This window comes from Sebastes fasciatus, chromosome 5 (genome assembly GCF_043250625.1).
Source record: "Sebastes fasciatus isolate fSebFas1 chromosome 5, fSebFas1.pri, whole genome shotgun sequence".
Taxonomy (NCBI): domain Eukaryota; kingdom Metazoa; phylum Chordata; class Actinopteri; order Perciformes; family Sebastidae; genus Sebastes; species Sebastes fasciatus.
Genome location: NC_133799.1, coordinates 34,637,089 through 34,657,161, shown reverse-complemented (window position 1 = coordinate 34,657,161; position 20,073 = coordinate 34,637,089). Strand labels below are relative to the sequence as shown.

At 39.7% G+C, this 20,073-nt stretch overlaps 1 protein-coding gene and 1 long non-coding RNA gene across 3 annotated transcripts in view; both read right to left on the bottom strand.

Moving 5' to 3' along the window:
* naaladl2 (N-acetylated alpha-linked acidic dipeptidase like 2) overlaps window positions 1-20,073 on the bottom strand; it is a 534,957-nt gene that overhangs the window by 62,361 nt on the left and 452,523 nt on the right. For both annotated transcript variants that reach the window (XM_074636907.1, XM_074636908.1), the window contains one exon: window positions 18,533-18,622. In XM_074636907.1, coding sequence (XP_074493008.1) covers window positions 18,533-18,622 — 90 coding nt within the window. The remainder of the gene's footprint in view (window positions 1-18,532; window positions 18,623-20,073) is intronic.
* LOC141768634 (uncharacterized) lies at window positions 8,204-8,838 on the bottom strand. The gene is made up of 2 exons (XR_012594130.1): window positions 8,426-8,838; window positions 8,204-8,244 (listed from the first exon to the last, which is right to left on the bottom strand). It is a non-coding gene; the product is annotated as an uncharacterized LOC141768634 (long non-coding RNA).

Sequence of the window (20,073 nt, the reverse complement as noted above, 5' to 3'; positions counted from 1 at the left end):
ATGCAACTTGTGCAGTGGATGCATAGGGCCGCCCGGCTCTTTTATAAGCTCTCTTGGGGGGCCTTCTGGTAGCCACGGAGGCCCTAAGCAGCCACTTAGTTCGCCTATGCCTCGGGCCAGCTCTGGCCATGGTTATACATAGCCTACCTTCAAGCGAGTACTGGAGATGCAAATCCCTGCCATGCTGGGCTGATGCACCGAGTCAAGCCAAGCCAGTACATGTGTATGGAAAGGGGCTTGTGATTCTAATGATCTCCGATGAGAACAATTCGTCTTATTATTTATTATCGCGTTAACTTGGACGGCCCTACTATATACATTTTCAAATAAAAGACTTCACTAAATTAGGTCATTTGTGTTATTCATTAAATGTCTAAAAGATGTAGATTAAATGGTTAAGCTAAAAATAAGTTGAAAAGTGAAAGTTTTCATTAAAGGTCCCATATCATGCTCATTTTCAGGTTCCTACTTGTATTTTGTGTTTCTACTAGACCATGTTTACTGCTGTAATGTTCAAAAATGTTTCCTCGTACTGTCTGCCTGAACATACCTGTTTTTACCCTCTTTCTGAAATGCTCCGTTTTAATGCGTTTCAATGGAATTGCAACAGAATTGTATTGCTAGGCAACAGTTTGGGTCCATGTTTACTTCCTGTCAGCTGATGTTATTTACATACACTGCAACAGGAAATAAACTGGGAGACATTTAGAATGTTTTTGTTTAAAACCGTGTAGTGGTCTAAATATTTATATATATTTGTGACATCACAAATGGACAGAAATCATGACGGCTTGTTTCAAACGCAAAATTTCTGAATACGGGCTGTGTTTATTTCTCCGTATATTGAGTGTTTTGATAGTTTAACAGTATTTATAAAGCACTTAAACCTGCTTTATAATATAAAAGACCTGATAAATAAATATCACTTTTTACAATATGGGACTTTTAAGTCATTAATTGATTATCTGCTATGTCTAAATATCTTTGAAAAGACATTGAAACAATGTCTAGGCCAAAACTAAATGTCTACTAAACTTTCACTTTTCAATTTAAATTAAATGTCTACAGACAAACAGACATATAATATGCATCTATTAAACATATTTTCAACCTCAAATTGCTCAGTGGGTTGTACTGCTCAGAATGCTAATGAGAGGATTTAATTGAGATGAATTAATATAAAATTTATTTCATCAAGCATAAGTCTGTGGATTTTACTTTTCTGTTGTTTTTTTCCCGAAGTTGTAATATATTGTTGGGGCAGTGATAATGGCACAGTACAGTGTACAAAAGAATAAAAGATGTGACAGATTCAGGAATGGTGGGTGATCAGTATTTATTCTGTAAATGGTTTAACTCCACTGTTTAACCTACAGTATGTAATGAATGGTCATATTTAAATTCCAGTAACTGGCTGATCAATGTATTAAGACTGTTGTCGTAGCTCTGGGTTTTCTGTTTGAAATACAAGTACAGATGTTGACTCTCTAAATTGTTTGTTCACTATTGACCCCTAGGAGAATGTCTAAGGAGGGCAAATCTTATCTCCAAAAAGCCCCTCAGGCCTTACAAGCAACAGAAAAGAGATAAATCCAATCCATCAACACACAAGCCAAGGCTTTGATCTTACTGGATGGAAAAGCCTCTGTTTTCCCTCCTCCTTTTTCTCTCTCTGCTATAATCTCTATTTAATGGCTTCTTTAATGATCCCCTCTTCTTGAGCATTTATCGAGAAGGCAGTGGACAAGGCTGGGAAGCAATTGCATTACACAAATCTGCTTCACACTTTTTTTTGTAGAGCACAGTAATCACATGTTCTGGGTCATGCCTACAAAAGTACAAAAGAATAAAGGTATTACAATAGTGAGATTAACATTAAAAGCATCACTGTGGTAATTTTCCATTATTGGTGGCAAAATTTCTTTCAGTGGCAATGGTGATGCTAATGGTGGATAACTCCTTTACGACCTCATGAGCTCCGACAATCAAAATGTTCTAGAAAGGTTAAATAAGAGTACATTTTGAAAGGTGTAACATTTCTTTAAGTAACCAGGTTAATACTTGTTGTCGAAGGTCATTGTCATTGTTAAGGTCATTATAAAATTGGAGGTCTTTACAAAAAGCGACACTGGGCTTTTGTTGATTGAGCTTTTTGAACTTTAGATTAGAGATCTTACTTTTTTTTTTTTGGATCCTATCAAAAACTGATCCATTGAACACCTACCCCAACCTGACATGCATAAATTACATTAAAAAAAACACCCAATCCAAAAGGTCCCTTGGACAGTCAGACCTGCTCTGAATAGAATTAAAAATAATTAGACCATACTCAATGCGGGATAGAACACCAAACTGACAGCAGCGTGAGGCACCGCCAATTAACGAGGAGATGATAGAAAGTCTGCTCTGACCCACTCGGGTATTAGACATATTGAAACACAGACCTAAGACCTGAAGCAATACAACCTACCTGACTTGATTAGACCAAATATAATTTGGATTTAGCCCGTCTCAGGGTCCCGATTGGCTCGCTCGCTTTCTAGGAACCAAGTGGACTCTTGACAATCTCTATTGTAGATCCTGGATACAACACATTCAGTTGGACTTTATGACTCTGAGCTTCTCTGGTTAACAAACTACTGTACCTTCTACAAAAACTTTGACCGTGAAAATGTGCATACAGATGGTAAAGTCTACCTTTCTATGGATCTGTAAAAGGGTTCCTCAAGGGCCAATTTTAGGCACCTGCATGTTCACAACGTATCCTCAACGGTTCATATATCTTACAAAAAGTTATTCCTCATTTTTTAATACGTTTTTCTATGAAAATCCTAGAACACGACGCACGCGTCAACTTCTGCTCATTACATGCATAGAGCCTTTTCAAAATAAACTGCCGTCTTCAAAGAAAATAACTTGATTAGGTTTACGAAACAAAACTACTTAGTTCAAATTCAAGTACTGAAGTTACGTAACAAATAAATCAATGTTGACTTCTGGTTTTACATGGGCTACGACCAGCGGTCTCCTGGATGAAGAGAGAGAGCTCTAAAACTGAACCTTCTACAGCCTCTGAAAGACAGTAAAGTTGGTTGGGATCGTGGGCCTCAGTCGATTAAGGTTGGGCATTGACCTCGAATGGTTAGGGGTTAGGATAGTTTGTCGGGCCGCAAGTTTCGCAAGACTTTTTGCATGCTTTCGTAACTTGGGGGTTACCTTCTAGACAGATGATATCACTTTATACTTTTTGATCTTGGCAAATAAACTTTCCTGTCCACTAATTCTTAACTTCCTTTACTGATCAAATCTGATGACATTTGTGTTCTTTGAGAGAGATGAGAAATGGAGGTTAAGTGAAGGATTCACAGAACTCAATAAAGAAGACAGATGAACAAAGACCTAAAGATAAAATGTGCCAAATATCCCTCTTGCATCTGAGCCTCTTTCCAGCATACTATGCGTCTCTCACTACTGTCTTTTTCTTCTTCCTGTTCTCTTTCATTTCCTGCTCTGTCTTTTTTTTCTCCACCATTTTCATCCTCTACTGCTTTTGCTTCCTGTATCTGGCTCTTACCATTTCTTCATTTGCCTCTTCACTCTCTCTTTCCTTTGGTGAAATCATCCATTCTTTCATTCTCTCCAACTTTTCTCCTGTTTATACCGATCAATTTCTCTCTGGGAGGGGATTTGGGGGCATTCAGTCTTCATCACCATCACCATCATCTATATTTGTAGGTTTGTCTGCTACTTTGTCATTCTCCCTCTGTCACTGTGTCCATTTTTGGGTCTGTTTGTTCTGTCACCATCTGCCCTTCCTTTCCCCCCTGTCTATTTTCTTACCTTTTTATCTCCTGCTACACTTCCCTTTGTGTTTCCCCTCAAAGACAAGGACACGGAATCAATTTCAATGATACTTGTAAATTGCTTGTAAATATAGTGTGAATGTCTAGGGACGAGGAACTACCTTTCGAAAATGAATGCCCTGAGGCGGTATAAGTATTTTGTCCTCGAATCTTTTTTTCCTCAACTTTGTTCTTCTGCACTGATGGTGCGCTCATGTGTTTTAGTGGCAAAGCTTCGTTTTGAAGGTATCAAAAGCACCATTAAAGATCTGACTGAGCATGGCCTTAACATGTTTCCGGATAAAGCAGCTGGGGATTTATGGCAGTCACTCAAGATATGGCCAAAAGAGAAAACCTCCCCCTCACACTTTCAAGTCAAGAGTGAGGGGGTTTGTGTCCCAATCTTTCATTTCTCAAACAAAAATCCGAGAGGCATGTCCATTTGGATTTGAACTTCCCTCTCAAACTTAATTTTTTTCATTCTTCACACAACTGTTCCTGTCACTTTTCATGTGCATAGTCGAGTGTAACATCATGAATGCCTTTAAGGAGAGCCTGCCCCTAAGTGTATGATGTTATTCCCCATTCGTACAAGTCATTAGGTCTATCAATGAGAGCAGTTGCTTTTTGACCCACAAGTGTGGCTAATTAGAACAGGTCTCCCTTTATATAAGTTTGGAGGACAATTCAAACTTTGTTTGTTTTAAAGGTCCCATATTGTAAAAAGTGACATTTTCACGTATTTTATATAATAAAGCAGGTTTAAGTGCTACAGTATACAAATACTGTGAAAGTATCAAAATGCTCAATAAACGGAGGAATACAAATAACTCGCTTTCAGAAATTACGCGTTTGAAACAAGCCGTCAGGATTTCTGTCCATTTGTGATGTCACAAATATACAATATTTAGACCGTTACACGGTTTTCAACATAAACATTCTAAATGTGTCCCAGTTTATTTCCTGTTGCAGTGTATGTAAATAACATCAGCTGACAGGAAGTAAACATGGTCCCCAAACTGTTGCCTAGCAACGCAATTCCGTTGAAATGCACTAAAACGGAGCGTTTCAGGCGGGGGGGGAGGGGGGTGGGGGGGAGGGGGGAAATACATGTACAGTATATTCTAGTAGAAACACAAAATACAAGTATGAACCTGAAAATGAGCATAATATGGGACCTTTAAGTTTGTATATCGATGCCTCAAGCAAGGATTTGATCTTGGCAGTTCCAGAACACCTGGAACGCGCTGTTTGTCTGCACCTTGATGTGTTTATTCAGGGAATGATGAAGTCCTGTAGCACGTTGGGGGAAGAAGGAGTGCAATAATGCAGGCTCGCAGTAATAAAAATACAATTATTTAGTGAATCGATTGCATGTCTGTAACAAATTAGTACCAGCCCACCAACCTAAATGACAAAGCAGGTCATTGCCTTGCCAAGCATTTTCTCATCTGGTGCCCCTTTTTTGTGCACCACATTGTTTGTTCCAAAACTGTTACAAAAATGAGTCAAATGAGCGTTTTGTGTTCTAACACCCTCGTAGCTATAGGGTTAGGTTTAAGCAACCAAAAACTACAAAACATAATGCCTACGTTCCACACATAGATGCACTTGAACGTTCCCAAATCTAATGTGCATGCCCAGCAGTGTGCAACAGGGACCAGTAAAGGAGAGTGCCAGCGCTATCCATCGTTCAGTGACTTGATCAATGCCAGCCTCTCGCCCTGCTAAGTCAGGGGGAGCCAATTCATACACAATGCCATGCTTAAAAAATTAGCTACACAGAGAACACTTCCCACTGAGAGACAGTTAGAGAGGCCAGGGGAGCTAGGGAGACAAGAGGAGGGAAAGAAAAAGAGAGAGAGATGCCTGCTGTAGCCACCTGCCACCCTGAACCCTCCCAACCAAAGCCGAGTCCAAAACGGCACTTGACAAATGAGTACAGGGACGCAGAGTATAGGCACGGTCCCTGAGCTAGAACACTAACAATGCACACACACCATTCCACAGAGAGCAAGGATGTATGTCTATGTGTGTGTGTTTGTGTGTGTGTGTGTGTGTGTGTGTGTGTGTGTGAGAGAGAGAGAGAGAGAGAGAGGGGGAGACACTGGGAGAAAGAGGTGAAAACACAGAGGAAGGCTGAGGCTTTATGGTGGGAAAAGAAAATTACGAAAAGAAAAAAGTATAGAAGAATTTACCACATTTTCAAATCATATTTTAAACCATTCAAAAGGACTAGAATGAACAATTGTATAGCATTTGCATTAGGTAAAATTGCACTTCAGACCACACGTTAGATGCATCTCACAGCTAATGTCCAACATTTAATGTGATATCACAGATTGGGTTGTGACAGAAATTTGTTACGGTGCCGTCAGACCAGACAATAAAATGAAATAATACCACAGTCCGTTGAACAATTAAATTGAGTGTAAAAAGATAAAGCTTTATACTTCACCGTAACGTTGGTATAAAAAAAAAAAAGCTTGTATATTTTTGTCTTTCATCTCAAATTAGTCAATAAAATAAATTATAACCAGATTACTGTTACTCAAATCGGATGGACAATGTAGATTAACAATTTTGCGGGTCAAAGTTCAATGAAATGAAGCTTTGAAACAAGGACAAATACGTTACTCCACTGTAAGTAAATACATCTTATGGAGGCCCATTTCCGCCAATATGATGAAAACCAAAAGACCCCGTAAGTTATAATGAGAAACTTTCTCAGAATAATGACTTAGTATCTCGAAATAAGGACAGTATCTCAAAATAGTGACTTAGTATCTCAAAATAATAAGTTAGTATCTCAAAATAATGAGTTATTATCGTAAAATAATAAGTTAGTATCTCAAAATAATGACATAGTATCTCAAAATAATAAGTTAGTATCTCAAAATAATGAGTTATTATCTCAAAATTATTAGTTAATATCTCAAAATAATGACTTAGTATCTCAAAATTATGAGTTAGTATCTCAAAATAATGACTTAGTATCTAAAAATTATGAGTTAGTATCTCAAAATAATGACTTAGTATCTCATAATAATGACATAGTATCTCAAAATTATTAGTTAGTATCTCAAAATAATGTCTTAATTATCTTGAAATAATGACTTAGTATCTCAAAACATCAAAAAATCACAACAAAATGAGAAACTTTCTCAAAATATTGAGTAAGTATCTGAAAATAATGAGTTAGTATCTGAAAATAATGAGTTAGTATCTGAAAATAATTAGTTAGTATCTCAAAATTATGAAAAACATTCTCAAAATAATGACTTAGTATCTCAAAAAATGAGAAACGTTCTTAAAATAATGACTTGGTACCTCAAAATAATGAGTTAGTATCTCAAAATAATGACTTAGTATCGTAACAAAATGAGAAACTTTCTCAGAATAATGAGTTAGTATCTGAAAGAATGAGTAAGTGTCTCCCATATAATGAAAAACGTTCTCAAAATAATGACTTACTGTCTCAAAATAGGGATGTTTTTAATTAATGTATGTAATAATTGATGTTTTGCTAGTTTCGGGGCTAACTCCTTCACTTTAATCAGCAGGTGGCTGGCAAGACACATGATCTTGGCTTGGGTCTTGAGGAGTTATAGCATTTATTCACTGCACACAATGCACTGCTAAGATCATAGCTACGACGTTACTGCTAACTTCATATTTCAGTCCGTCGTCACACACGGTCTGTCGACTTAGCTGACGACCTCGCAGCTAAACTAAAGCCCGGGCCACACAGCGCGCATCATGCTCGCGTGACGGCAACGTCGCGTGTTGTTTTTTATTTCGGCGTCCATGTTAACAGGTTAGAGTGGACACACTGCCCGCATGAGACACACGTCAGACGCGCGTCAGACGCACGTCAGACGTGCGTCTATTTTATAGAATAGAAGGCTCGCCTATTTTTCACGCTTGCCGCTTACCTCTCGGCTGCGTCTCCCAGCAGCAACAGACAGTGAAGGTGATCTATTGACAGTATATGAGCAAGATTACTACAGTTTCCATGTCTAGACATCTGTAGAATATGTCACTGACCATCAATATTTTACACTTCCTATCTAGATTTCAAAATAAAAGTCCTCTAGCGTTTTTAGTGCACAGAATCATTCATTCATTAACACAATGCTTTTATTCTGAAATACTCTAAATAAAGCAGTTGTCTGCTTGCAGGTTTCCATCAAGTTAATATAGTACAGGCTTTTAATTATGTAAACACTGTAGTAGTCATAGCAGAAACCCTACATATGCTATACATATAATAGACTGGGTTAATAGGTTATAAGAACATCAGGTGATAGTTGGCAGTATTTTTCCGATGCGCTCTCTCTCTCTCTCTCTCTCTCTCTCTCTCTCTCTCTCTCTCTCTCTCTCTCTCTCTCTCTCTCTCTCTCTCTCTCTCTCTCTCTCTCTCTCTCTCTCTCTCAACAAACACCACGTAACTTTATTGTTCTTTCTTTTAGAGGTGTTATTTATTTTTTTTAAAGATATTTAATAATAATTTTCGTTTTCTAAAGGTTAACAAATAACGAAACTGTTTATTTTGCTTTGTTTTATAATAAAAAAAAAAAAACACTTTACTTATATTTATCATTCTGAAATACTTCAGGTGTTTTTCTCCATCAAGGCGCAGTTCAGCAACAAGGTGGTGAAAAGCTCCAAGTTGCCTGAGATGTCGGAACATCAGCATTTATAATGTAAATTGCTGTCCCGCCCCAGATGTAAATTAAGTTGTTTTCGATAAAAGCCGCAACCTGGAATGCTGTAGAACAGGAACCCGAAACCCCCTGGAAATGTTGTTTAAAACTGTGCCAGTCAAAGTGAAGAGGGATTGCTGTAGGCTCTCTCTTACTACTAATGTATTTATTTATTTTTTTGTATTAATATATAGCCCACAGAAATCCCTCTTCACTGTCAATGAAGAGGGATTTATATATATATATATATATATAGCCCATAGAAATCCCTCCTCATTGTCAGTGAAGAGGGATTTATATATATATAAATCCCTCTTCACTGACAGAAAAGAGGGATTTATATGGGCTATATATTAATATTTATGTATGAATTTATTTGCTTGTTTTTAATAATATTTACAAATTACCACACAGTTCTTACCCTTTTTTGTCTTAAATAAATATAAATCACATTTATTATGAAGTTAAATGGCCATTAAAAGGCAAACTCTATGTAGAAAGAAAGGGCTGTCAGCAACAGCAAAAACACAGCTGACAGGTAGCTCCAGGACGCTCCCGAGACGTGGGTAACTCGCGTCTAGTGTGAACACCCTAGGTGGGCATGACGCGGCCACGACGTGACGCTGCCGTCACGCGAGCATGATGCGCGCTGTGTGGCCCCGGCGTAAGTAATGCGATGGAGACTTGGGGAAAGGGCGCTGCATGTGCCCAGGACAATGCACGCGGCATCGTGCTACAGCTGAGCTACAGTAACTCACCCTGACGGGTGAACTGGGGCCCGTTTTGCACATACACTGCAGCTGGCAATAAATGATGGATTTGACCTGTTTGTTATCATTGCAGCTGGGCGGCTTGTTAGGCGCTACAACCAAAGCACCTCTGCATGCAAGGCACTAATCTTGTCGGTAAATGAGTGTCATCGGTCAGAAAAAAAAATCTAAATTAGCATCCCTTTCTCACAACATTTTTCAAAATAATGACTTGGTATCTCAAAACCATGACTTAGTTGCATGCTATATTGCACCAGTTTCCCCAGAAGCTTAATCTTTGTTATCTTCATTGTTCTGGTGTACAATAACTGTAACTCAAATTGATATCATGTCATTAGAGGAAAAATTACCTTGAGTGAACAAAGCATTTTCCTATGTTTGCTGTGATAAGTGATAATAAATTTTTAGGGCATATAGGTCCATGTGACTTGTTTGACAGACAACCATTTTTAAGCAAAACAAGTGAATATTTAAAGGTCCCATATTGTAAAAAGTGAGATTTTCATGTCTTTAATATTATAAAGCAGGTTTAAGTGCTATATAAATACTATGAAAGTATCAAAACGCTCAATATACTTGAGAAATACACCCAGCCTGTATTCAGAAATTGTGAGTTTGAAACAAGGATTTCTGTCCATTTGTGATGTCACAAATGTACAATATTTAGACCATTACACGGTTTTAAACGTAAACATTCTAAATGTGTTCCAGTTTATTTCCTGTTGCAGTGTATGTGAATAACATCAGCTGACAGGAAGTAAACATGGACCCAAACTGTTGCCTCGCAACGCAATTCCGTTGCAAATGCACTAAAACGGAGAATTTCAGACAGAGGGTGAATACAGGCATATTAAGGCAGACAGTATGAGGAAAATAAAGTTTTTTTTTAACATTACAGCATGTAAACATGTTCTAGTAGAAATACAAAATACATGTAAGAACCTGAAAATGAGCATGAAATGTCCCCTTTAAGACACAGAGCACCAGTTTCGTACTTGTGATCTAATGGAATGACCCAAAATGCACTTTATCCTTTGGCTATTTGTATTTCCCCCCTTGCCTATCTTAAATAAATGTTTATGAGGTGAATATCTATAATAAATGGCATACATGTACTGTATGAGCAAAGTAATTAATGATAGAGGGGGAAAAAAAATTATGCTTCCTTAAACGTCTCACTACATTGTAACCTACATAGTGCAGAAAGCTACACTATGTATTAGTGTATGTGTTTTATTTCTCTCCATGTCTCCCTCCAAATAGAATTGTTGCTGATAAGTAGTGAGACTGCCTGACATTTCAGAACATATACGTATACACAAACCACAAAAGAGGTCACAGAGGCTTTCTGCCTCTCTTTACCCCCCCCCTCCCAATCTGAATATTTAACATGGGGAATAACATATCTGCCACCTCCCATTTGCCCTTCATCATGACATGTTGTGTCAGTGTACCCTTGGCCTTGTGTTTTTATGTAACTGGCATTCTGTGCCCCTCTCACTCTCTCTCTCTCTCTCTCTCCCCCACCCCCCCTTTTTTACAAGCTGCACAAATAACATCTGGCACATTGCCTGATCTCCAAGGATGTGATGATTAAGGCCAGACGACAACCCTATTTTTCTCCTCTGCACCACCATGGCTGCAACCTTCCTCCTAGACACACAAGGGTTTTAATCAAAGCCTTTACACTGCCAACAGGGCACGTCTCTGTAAATAAAGACGCTCTTCAGGTAATATTATGAAAAATGACAATGTATGTATTACAAAACTGGCAATATATCTGACTAATATAACAATTTATGCAGTTGCATTTTTTTCCCAGTGTTGTTATACAGACACTTTGACACAGTCAAATGGTTACCCGATGTCATTCCCAGCATAGCTCCATCCAACTTCAGCATGAGTAGAGATCTAATCAATCTGAATAACTGCAACCACCTGAGCAGGTTTTTTTTTATGTGAGCGCACAGGCACAGAAACCTCATATCACTGTCCGTGATGCTGAAAAAGTTTAGCATAACTAAAGTGCAACACACACCAGCCTTGTCATTTGACTTCTCTGGCAAACACCTGGCGTACCATACAGACAGAAAAAAGTGTAGGAGTACAGAAGATGGGATGTGTCGTTGAATGTGATAAAACCACTGCAAAACCCCTACAGAACAATTTTGTATTATTTGAATAACTGAATTGAGTTTATTGAAAATTTGGAACCATCAGCACGTCTAACTTTCTGCATTTTATGTTATACACTGCGAAAGTATAATGCTGTGTTCACACCAAACACGTTGCCATTGCAAGTTTGACCAAGTGTCACTTGCACTAGATGTGCCGGAGAGAAGGAGGGGCTTACCTCCATGGATACCAACAACGTTTCAACAACCATGGCCAAAATAAGAACTATTGCTGAAGACACAGATACTTTGGACAACCAAACGCTGGCCAGTCTGCGTTCATAACATCCTCCAGAGGCGCACACAGCTCGTTGAACTTCATAGAGCTGTGTGCTGTGTCTGATTTCAACTCGCGCGAATACATGTATGATGCAAATTCCGGTTTTGACGTCATTCGCGGCATTCACGTCGCATCATTTGTGTTGCGTCATTCACATCGCCCACTGAGAAGTTGCATCTATTTGTGAATAGGTAGGTACACAGGTGGGATTCAGATACTGCTCAATGCCTAACACCTGAGTAGGAGAGGACCTTTTCCAGTGTTGGAAAGTGTTTGGAGGAATTCTGAAACTGCTGAAACTTGGCCCCTCTTGCTCTTAGATGGACCACAGATCGCTCCATCATCACCAGGCCATCTCGCCATCAGCCAATCAGTGCACATTACATTTAAACTCCTCATCTGTTCTCAAATAAAGGTAAGCACAACAAGTACAATGAACAGAACTCTCTTGTGCTCTATGGAGCTCATGAAGCATAACGAAGCATCATTATTGATATTCATGACAAGTCCAGTGATAGTTGTCTCTACATCCTTGGGTACATTGGAAACAAGAACTGCTCATAGCTTTTTACTTTTAAAGATGCCAATTTTCCAAAGTGTAAACAAATATTGGCCAAAGAAAACAACAACCAGGGCTCAGGTTGTAGCCCTGCAGTTCCATAGCTACATAGAGTATGATTATCCCCCAAATAGAAGTGTCAAGAAGTGGCACAGTTGTCTCGATTTTGTCTGAGGGGGAAATCCCCTGCCGTAGACCGGAGAAAATCCATTTTGGCCGCTTGTACCCGCGATCTAGTTCTTTCGGTCATGACTCAGCCCTCATGACCATAGGTGAGAGGAGGAACAAAGATTGACCGGTAGATCGAGAGCTTTGCCTTCCGGCTCAGCTCTCTTTTCGTCAAAACGGTGCGGTAAAGCGAATGCAATACCGCCCCCCGCTGCTCCGATTCTCTGGCCAATCTCACGTTCCATTGTCCCCTCACTCGCGAACAACACCCCGAGGTACTTGAACTCCTTCACTTTGGGTAAGGACTCATTCCCTACCCGGAGTAGGCAATCCATTGGTTTGTGCGGGGACACAAATCAACCGATTATAAAAAGCTACCTTACAGTATCATGTTGAACTTTATCAAAATCAGTGTCTTCTACTAAGTTCTCCGGTATGTATAAACCACCCAGTAAAGGAATACGCTAATCAATTTTGATTCTCAGTTACAGTGATGTGATACAGTAGATTGGGGCGGCTGTGGCTATGGAGGTAGAGCGGGTCGTCCTTTAATCACAAGGTTGGCAAGTTTGAGCCCCGGCTCCTCCTGTCCACATGTAAAAGTGTCTTTGAGCAAGACACTGGACCCCAAGTTGCTCCCGATGGGCAGGCCAGTGCCTTGCATGGCAGCTCTGCCACCATCATTGTATGAATGTGTGTGTGAATGGGTGAATGAGAGGCAAGTTGTAAAGCGCTTTGTCCTGTAAGGCAGAAAGCCACTATATAAATGCAGTTCAAGGGTAGAGCGGGTCGTCACCTAATCGGAAGATCGGTGGTTTGATCCGTGGGTCCTCCAGTCTGCATCTCAAAGTGTCCTTGGGCAAGATACTGGACCCCAAATTGCTCCCGAAGGCTGTGCCATACGTGTGTGCGTCAGCATTTAAATTAGATCCTGATGGCAACTTGTATAGCACCCTCTTGCTATCAGTGTATGAATATCTGTGTGAATGGGTGAATGTTGGCATGTAGTGTAAAGCACAAGTCCATTTACCATCTATATAAATGCAGTCCATTGTAATAGGTTTCTCACAGAGGAAGTTTGAGGCTTGCTGGAGTTCATAACACTGACTTTTGTCTGTGCAACAAAGCTACTACATTTTGAGGCGAGGGTTCCACTCCACCACGTAGACAAGCCCCTGACTATATTGACTGTATTCCCAACAAGGCAAACTAGCATTGTGGAGATATGAGAGGCCCCTTTTATGCATTTATACATGCTACACTTCCTTGGGCTGATTGATGGGACTCATTTCTATAATGGCACTGTCTGTGGATGCTGACAGATACATTTGTCAAAACAGATGTCTTAGCATATCATCATTGGGGTCTGATCACAGACACAGACTGCTGCGAGTAGGACTAGATTAAAGAATGACTCATATGTTTTTGGTAACACCAACATCAACAATAGAACCCTCACCACTGGTATCTCCTCAGGTACCCCAATGGCAAACCAGTGGAGTGGTTCTAACTCATGCAGGCTTTGCCCTCTATTGGACTCTATGAGTAATTCTCTATATATAAGGTAGCTTCCCTCGCTGTCAATCATCCTTTTTCTCTTCAGCAATTTGCCTGCTCATCGCCACGGATGGAGTCGGCGCTTCAAGAACCTCGCCAATGTCATGCCCCAGCCTTATCGCCGGAGTGGATCTTCACGACGCCTGTTTCCAGTTCCTCAGGGCGGACCACGCAGAAGAGGGTGTTCTGCAACCTCCAGCCTGCCTGGCCTGCCGGTCGATTCCTACCGGCTACTTAATCTTACTCCTAACCAAGTTGGGATTTGTGATCAATTGGAAGAAAAACGGCCCCCTGCCATACCATCAGGTGGAGTATCTGAAGGTTGTGCTCGATGCATGCAGTCTGCAGGCTACTCTGTTGGAACTCAGATGGATTGCCCTGCTGTTGTGGAGTTGACCTTTATACAGGTGCTGGGGTTGCCAAGAAGCACAAGCTTGGTTACCATCCCCCATTGGCAGAGAACGAGCTATGCCACTGGTGGTCCCCGCAACACCTGTTACAGGGAACACTGCGCGAACAAGTTACTTCCTATGTCACGCTGTTCACGGACGCATCACTGAGATGGTGGGGGGTGGCGGGGACTTGCTTGGGGAGAATGCGAGTGGGAGTGTGGTTTTTGGTCCTCCAGCATTTCAGGCCCCTGATACGGGGAAAGCACATGCTAGTGAGGACAAACAACTGTACCATGGTGGCTTACATCAACAGGCAGGGCAGAGTTCGGTCCGCTGCCCTGTTGGAAACAGTGGAGACCCTGTGGTTGTGGGCAGTTGTCAGTCATTCTGGTAGCCCTAGGTTGCCTCTCGGCGCCATGATATGCAAAACTGACCCAGATCTTTCAGTTGCAATCCTACCGAAGTTATTCATGTTGGCTAAACAACTACAGTACAAGCAAATAGTAAGACACATAAGCTTGTTCTAATGAAAAACGTATCAGCTAGCTAACGTTAGGCAATTTATTATTTTGGCCCAACAAAAATATGCTTGGACGGTGGATTTTTTTCATCTACCAGTTCCCTTGGCCGGTGAGTCAAAAAGTTAATTTAGGACTCTGATTGTATCTAAATTTGAAAAATATCAGTATCGTGGCAACACTAAGCTGGGCAGTGAATCTCATGGTCTGTCTGTGTGTTGCTTGCTTGGCAGATACTTCCAGGGATGTTCTGTGACTTTGTATTATTTATTACGTTTGTAGTTACAACTCTGGACTAAAGTAAGATGGAAAGCACTTGAAATTGACTATATATTGAATATATAATGTTGATTAGCTGGATATAGTGGACAATATGGAGGTACAGCTCTCAGTAAATAATAATCATCAAGTATTCAGCCATGTCATACTATAAATAGTAATTTATATTTGAAAATGTATAAAAACAAATCTGGGGGAGCCAGTTTGAATGGGCCTGATGCAGCTGATAAAATAAATCATATTATTGTTATCTTTAATTTGCAGGTGCTTAAGTTTGTCAGGAGATGTTGGATCGTCAGCCAGCACAAGCACAGTGCACATAATTATGAGTTATTTGTAAGAAATGTATGTTCTTCACCATATGGTTGCCTTGGGCAACATGTGTTTTTAGTTGTGTCATATCCTTTCTTCATTCGGACACCTTACTCATGAAGATTGGTGAGATTCAGCCCTGCCCCACCCCTCTCTAATGAGACTAACACACTTAACACTAAAATATGCTCCAAAGTTAGATCAAGCTAAATTTGTACATTATGTGTGCTTAAAATAATATTTACAATACACAAGTTGGTTCAGTGCCATGTGAAGTGGCAACATATTACCATGAGGGGAGCCCCCAAACCAAAATACTGCTAAGGGCCCATAAAAGTCTAGGACCGGTCCTGCGTCTGTGCCGTCTCATCATCATCTCAACTTATCAACTTGTCATGGAAAAAAAGGTAGTTGATGAACACAACTATAGTTTTCCTGAATGAAATTAACACTGGTTCCTTCTAACAGTGAGGGTTATTTTAAGAGATCCAAACTGTTGGCTAAGTCGAGATAGAAATCAGACTTTTACAAAGATTTGGAGTCATTGGATCGGAAAGACTAAGTTCTGACTTTTATGGCAACAGAAGACTAGGATCACACAGGATGCATCCTGTGTCTTTTTTTTCCCATGCTGCTTTTGAACTCCAGATGCCTTTTCTATTTTTGTAACACTCTTTTCTTTTGTTTTGGAAAACCCTGAATCTGCAAAGTTGAAAAGCGTGCAGCCCTGAGCAGACATTGGCAACATCTCGGGCTCATTCTCAGATCTGCTGTACTAGGAAACTGAAAGTAAAGACAGTTTTGAATGTTTTCGCACCTTGCTCTCCTTCATCTCCAGTGAATATCAGTAAATACGATCAGGCTTTTGACTGTTGTAGCAAAAATAGATGGTGACCTTTTTATTCTTTACTTAGCTAATGACCCAGCTAATTTCATCTGCTACACCAGCTGAGTGAATACAGCAGCTGGTTTTGCAGTTGCTTAGCAACAGCAAGAAGGACGCTACAAGTGCTTCTGCCGGTGCAAAAGTCTCAAAACAAAAATAAGTAATTGAGAAAGCTATCGTGAACCTTCCTGGACTTACTGCTATGTGAACATAAAAATTAGGAGATAAAGAAAAACTGTTTTGACTGAATTGCTCCATAATGTGAATTAACTGAAGCAATAATTTCTCGAAATTATCCATTTTAATATTTAAGTTGTCATTTATCTCGCCACAATATTAATGGTTTTGTATTAGCTTCGTGGTCATCTCCCAGAACCCAGACATTTCAGTTACTTAATGGCTATCATCAAAGATGGTGCAGGGTTTCTTCTTTGCTCACCATGGCTTGCAGCTCAGCAGCAGTGTGTTATGTGTGTGTGAGGTTATATTGCAGCCATACAAAACTAGTCTCCTTTACAAATATTTCAGCCTACCAGATTTTATAAACTATATATAAAAATCCTCTTAGATCAGCAGGAAAATGCATCGTCACAATGCTGAAAACGGCTGTTTTTCTGACACCATAAACTTTTGTTGACTTTTTAGAGATACATGGTTCTCACAGGACAGCAACGCTACAAACATATGATGATCGTATAGACTATGATGCGTTGCTCTAGATTTAACTACCCAACAGTATAAAAAGGAGTTAAAGACATCTACAGAATTGAAATGCAACGTACATATTAATGCAGCAGTAATATTAATCCAGAATCATATATACTAGTAAAACACCGACAGGAAACATTTTACTGCGCAATCACTACTTTTACTTTTCCGACTTAAAGTGCATTTTGATGATAATACTTGCATACTTTAACTTAAGTAAGGTTTTCAATGCAGGACACTTAGTAGTAGCGGTAGTAGTGGAGTATTTTCACAGTGTGGTATCAGTACTTTTCCTTAAGTAAAATGATCTGAATACTTCTTCCATCCTATGATAATAAATAATGTATAATGGTCATGGATCAGGGCTTGGTCCTTCAGCATTGTCATCTTTTGTTAGCAACAGAGAAAAAATATCAATATAGCAACTTTACTGAGTTATGGACAAAGTACTTTCAGTTTTTTTTAGGTCAATGCCTAAACTTAACCATTGTAGGTCAATGCCTAAACTTAACCATTGCAGGTCAATGCCTTAACTTAACCATTGTAGGTCAATGCCTAAACTTAACCATTGTAGGTCAATGCCTAAACTTAACCATTGTAGGTCAATGCCAAAACTTAACCACTGTAGGTCAATGCAAAAACTGAACCATTTGATGTCAATGCCTAAACTTAATCGTTCAGAGTCAATGCCTAAACTTAACCATTCTAGGTCAATGCAAAAACTGAACCATTTGATGTCAATGCCTAAACTTAACCATTCAAGGCCAATGCCTAAACTTAATCGTTCAGAGTCAATGCCTAAACTTAACCATTTAAGGTCAATGCCTAAACTTAACCATTCGAGGTCAATGCCTAAACATAACCATTCTATGTCAATGCCTAAACATAACCATTCGAGGTCAATGCCTAAACTTAACCATTCAAGGTCAATGCCTAAATATAATCGTTCGGAGTCAATGCCTAAACTTAATCGTTTGGAGTCAATGCCTTAATTTAACCATTCAAGGTCAATGCCTAAACTTAACCATTCGAGGTCAACTTTTTTCATATTATAAGATTGTTCTAGTTGACTATATTATCCATTCCTGGACACAATTTACAGATGGAAACAACCGGTTGAAGAACCACTGACTGAATGTTTTTTGGTAAAGAATTTTGCAGAATTTGGCCTCTTCCCTTTTCCCCCATTTTTGTTTAGGTTGCCTTGCACTTGATAGAAAAGAGGCCCAATCAGGGCTATCCTGACCCTATTGTGTATTTTTAATTCAGTATAGGACTGCATTAGACTTTTAATACTGTTATATTGTTATGTCATGACATGACAACCACTGTGATATAGAGATTGTATTGGTAGAAGTGGGATTGATTATGGTGGTCCTACCTTAGCAATGGTCTCATGGAACTTGAAAAGCGGATCCAGGTTCTCTGGTGACTCAGCAGAAAATTGGGCTTCCGACGGGAAACTGGTGGTCTGAGGTGAAAGACAGAAGAAGAAGCAATTGTAACACATGACACCAAATATAACATTTGAATCTCTGTCTCTTCCAAGTCAAATCATTATCTCATTCAGAAACAATTTTGTTGCACCACAATGATTCCAAAGTCCAAAACTCACCCTTTTTCTCTTCACTTTTCTTATCCGTTATATTCTAGTGTGTTCTATTCTATTCTAAGAGTGGAGTGACCTGTCAAGCTTTTGACAGAAAACAACAGTAACAGCTCTCAAGGCCACCAAGCTGCCAGGACGTTTTGTTCTGCTGTCAGATACACACATATATACTGTGCTTGTGCACACACACACACACACACACACACACACACACACACACACACACACACACACACAGTCCCAGATGCTGACACAAAGTCATGTAACCGTGCGTGCACACACCCGAAAACTACCTCACAGTCACCTCAGCATACTTGTAATGTCCCGAAACAAAGCACCTCATTGTGACTTCAAAGTCGCACTGCTGCCTTTATAGAGGAAGTGTTTTTTTTTCACGGAGTCAAATTAAGTAGCAGACAGCAGAGTGCCTCAAAGGTTCAAACTCTCAATTTCCACTCAGTGTGGCCTGGAAATCAACAAAATATCTGACAACTCCTGTTTATCCTACTTGTTTCAGACACATTGTATGTATAGTAATATTTTCATCCTGTGTGATCTAAAAAACAAACAAACAAACAAAAAAATATCATGCAAGACAAATTATGTAAAGAGCAATGGAGGTTTTTATTCATTCCATTATTTTTGACGCCTGGGTTTTCTCTTTCAGATGTCCAGATCCGTCAGAACTGTCAACCGGGTATTTACATGTTCTGGTATAAGCAGACTAACTGTATCACGGTTAGTAATGTAGATAACAGGAACTGGACCCAAATGCAGACAGTAGAGGAGGCATCAAAATGATTTCAGTGATTTATTAATGAAAAGGCTTCCAGAGTCCAAATGAAGCAGCAGGTCCAGCAGGCAGGTAACAGGAAAACCCAAAGACCAGAAACCAGGAAAAACCAGGAAAACAACTCACTGGGAAAACTCGACACTGGGAACACGAAACACTTGGCAAAACTAAACATTAGGAAAAAGGCAGGAATACTAGACGACCTATCACAATCTTAACCATTCAATGCCTAACCTTATCCGTTTGAGGTCAATACTTAAACTTAACCATTCGAGGTCAATGCCTAAACTTAACTATTCGAGGTCAATGCCTAAACTTAACCATCTTGTGAGAGTTTTGCTACTTGGGGGTTACCTTCTAGACACTGCCGAGGAGAGGTATGTAACATAAAAAAACATGTCTGTGAAAGAACACAAACTTTATCTTAAAGCCAGTTGTGCTGCTGGCCCATCCATGACCAGAACGTTGGCATTGGAGGTAAATTGTCTGGTGCAGAATTATCCACATGAACCTAAATCCT